At 31.0% G+C, this 3,129-nt stretch overlaps 1 protein-coding gene across 1 annotated transcript in view; it reads left to right on the forward strand.

The window, feature by feature from the left end:
- LOC106471579 (E3 ubiquitin-protein ligase Su(dx)-like) overlaps positions 1–3,129 on the forward strand; it is a 36,251-nt gene that overhangs the window by 16,715 nt on the left and 16,407 nt on the right. Inside the window, exons 9-10 of the mRNA XM_022400197.1 lie at positions 965–1,130; positions 2,246–2,300. Of these exons, the coding sequence (XP_022255905.1) occupies positions 965–1,130; positions 2,246–2,300 (221 nt within the window). The remainder of the gene's footprint in view (positions 1–964; positions 1,131–2,245; positions 2,301–3,129) is intronic.

Below are 3,129 nucleotides of genomic sequence, written 5' to 3' on the forward strand. Positions count from 1 at the left end.
TCCTAAATACATTTCAAATCTTTGTTTTCAGTAAAACATCATATTTTATTTGTTATTTTCTCTACCCTAACTCTTTATAAGGTTGGTCAATTTGACCGACCTCGTAATCATTAAAAAAAAAATCGAAATAAACCTAAATTACCCTTTCTTTCTAGAATTACTTCAAATTGTATCATGAAACTACAAACAATATACATCTATTTATTTTTAAATTTTATTGCCCTTTAAACCATGTCTAACTACTTCTATTCATGCCATTATAAGTTATAAATCACTTGGGCAACGTAGAGCTCACATTACCTTATCGAATTACATTACCCACTAGCTACTCCAAGTTGCTCACATGTGTGCCTCATGAAGCATTTTTTATTATATTATTAATTTTACATAACCAAACCTAAAAATATCCCTAATTTTACATTTTAGTTACTTTTATAATAATAAATAAAGAATAAACAAGAAATAAATTACTTTCCTGGGTTTTCTTTTTTTTGCTGTCGACTTAACCCTACTTTTTTTATACTAATGGTTGTAATGCACTAAATAATTATTATTTAATTAAATAATGCACCAAAGGACATAGAATAATAACATGTAAAAAACACACAATTTTTCTGGTTTTCTAATTATGTGACAAGAGCCGTCACAACTTTATCCAAGCTGGTCATTATCTTTCCAGTGGGAACGGAGCTTGAACTAACAAAGTGACATTTCTCTTTTCAGAAAACAATGTAATATAGTACGTTATTTGGTAGATGAGAAACTTGATTAATAAATTAATAAATTCTTATTAATAAATAATACTTTTTAATTCAAACGGTACTCGGAATGAAATCCTTAATTAGTTTTTGATCTTCTTGAGACAAAAATAGTATTACAATAATGAAACCACTAAGATCATTTTATAGCTCGTGCTGTATATGTTTACTGGTTTATTTCTACTTAAAGTGTGCTTCTCAAATAGGTGGGAGATGCGGAGAGACCACAGAGGCCGAACGTATTATGTTGATCACAACACCCGGACGACAACCTGGCAGAGACCTACCCTTGAAAGTGTGCGCAATTATGAGCAGTGGCAGTCCCATCAAGCCCAAGCTATGCAGCAGTGCCAGCAGAGATTTCTCTACCATGTAAATATCAACCGAGTCATTACTAAAACTTTAAAACATTTTTTAAACTTGCATAAGTCACATAAAACTGGGTCGTAGCAACAGATTTGGTTCTGTTTTCATTTGTCACTAAAAAAAAATGTACTTAGTAAATTACTATTGTGATTTTTTTGTTTTGTGAAAGGTAAAAGAACATATGGTTATTAGTTTTATTTAAATTTTTGCATCTTTATATTTTTATTGGTGTTTCCCAGCATCTTAATTGTTTAAATGAAAAACATAGCATTCAGAAGCAAGTAGAATCACTTGAGATTTTTAATTCCATTTAGAAACTGAGGTTTTATTTTAAATATATTTTATTGCACTCTTTATCTCAAGCTAAAAAGTTATTATGAAAAATACATTTCATTCAACGTAATGGAAATTCTCAGAAATAAAAAGGGCTGGATGTGGTCAGTGCAGGATCTTAGGTGCTCAAGCTTTAAGCTTGCAATGTGTGACTGAGCACACTTCACATTTTCAGCTGTTTGTATGATTATAAAATTGATATCCAATCTCACTGTTCAGTTAAGAGTAGCCATGAGGTAATAGGTGCTGATGAGTGGCTGCCCTCCCTCCCTCTGGTCAACAGTTGAAAATAAAGGATGCCTACACAGCATCAATACAGTGGACTTGAAGTATGAAATATCACAGCTTTTAACCAACTCTCATTGATAATTCATGTAATCTTGCACTGAAGACATATATTTGTGTGTGTATATATATAAACACCACCTTTGTGATAAATTTTACTTGTTATCTCAGAATTTCACAGTTGAATTTGTATTCACGATATTTCAAAAGCACGCATTAAAAGTCTGTACATCTAGAAAGGGAACCTTTATTACAAGTCTCACAAAAAATGGGGTGGGCAGGTCCTAAAGAAATTATGCATACAACACTGATATTCAGGATTCCAGAAAGTTTTAAAGATTTGTTTTTGGCTAATTAATCAGTTTTGTTAAGTTCTGAAGAAAAAAAAGGTAATTTTTTTTTAACTAGTCTAAATAAGTTAGAGATTACCCAGTTTTTAAAAGCTTGTATTACTGTGCGATTATGATGTAAAGGTTCAGGCCTTCCATCTTTTTCTGTTACAGACACCTGTGCATGTTGAAGATGATGATCCTCTTGGACCTTTACCTGAAGGTTGGGGTAAGTATTTTTTTTACACTGGGCATCATTTACTGCACATGTCACAAGGTTTTTAGTGACTTACATTTAAATCTAATTAAACTACTCTTTGTATATGTTATACCAATCAGTATAGCACAAAATCGTAGCTAATAATCCATATTTTAATAGTATATAAGTTTTAAGTTCTTAATTTTATAAGGAAATATTTTTAAAAATCCTCAATTTCCCCTAGTGTGAAAAATGTGACATATTTCCTCTAGGTATTCCCTCTTCTCTAGTTTATTCATCACTTCTCCAATAAGTACGAAATTTAATGTAAATTACTCACTATATAATTGTCATTGCTCAGACAAACCATAATTTTTGTAACCTTCAATCTTTTTTGGTTACAGAGCCATCAAATAGAAAATCAGACCCCCTCTTGCAACACCCACTCTTTCAGAATTTGTTAAAGTTCTCTATTACTCTTAATACTATCTTATGTATAACCAACAGAAAGTTTTTATTAATGATGTTATTTAAATTTTCATTAAATAATAAATGATCCCTCACATTAAGTGAAATAATTTGCTAACTGCACTGCCACTTGTTGATGCAAAAAAGAAAACCTCTGGTTGGTCCCTGACATACCTCAATGTTAGCAGTATTTTACAATAAACTGGTGACAGAATATCCAATGAACTTGAAATACTTTTTCTATACACTACAAATAATGACACCTCCCCCCCCCTCAAAGACCCTTTCTCATTTTTTATATTGATACTTTATATTTTTTAATGAATTATTATAGGTTTATTGTTCTCTTTCCCATACTATTCAGAGTTGTTTGAAAGAAAGAAAGAAAGAA

Source organism: Limulus polyphemus, unplaced genomic scaffold (genome assembly GCF_000517525.1).
Source record: "Limulus polyphemus unplaced genomic scaffold, Limulus_polyphemus-2.1.2 Scaffold4712, whole genome shotgun sequence".
NCBI lineage: Eukaryota > Metazoa > Arthropoda > Merostomata > Xiphosura > Limulidae > Limulus > Limulus polyphemus.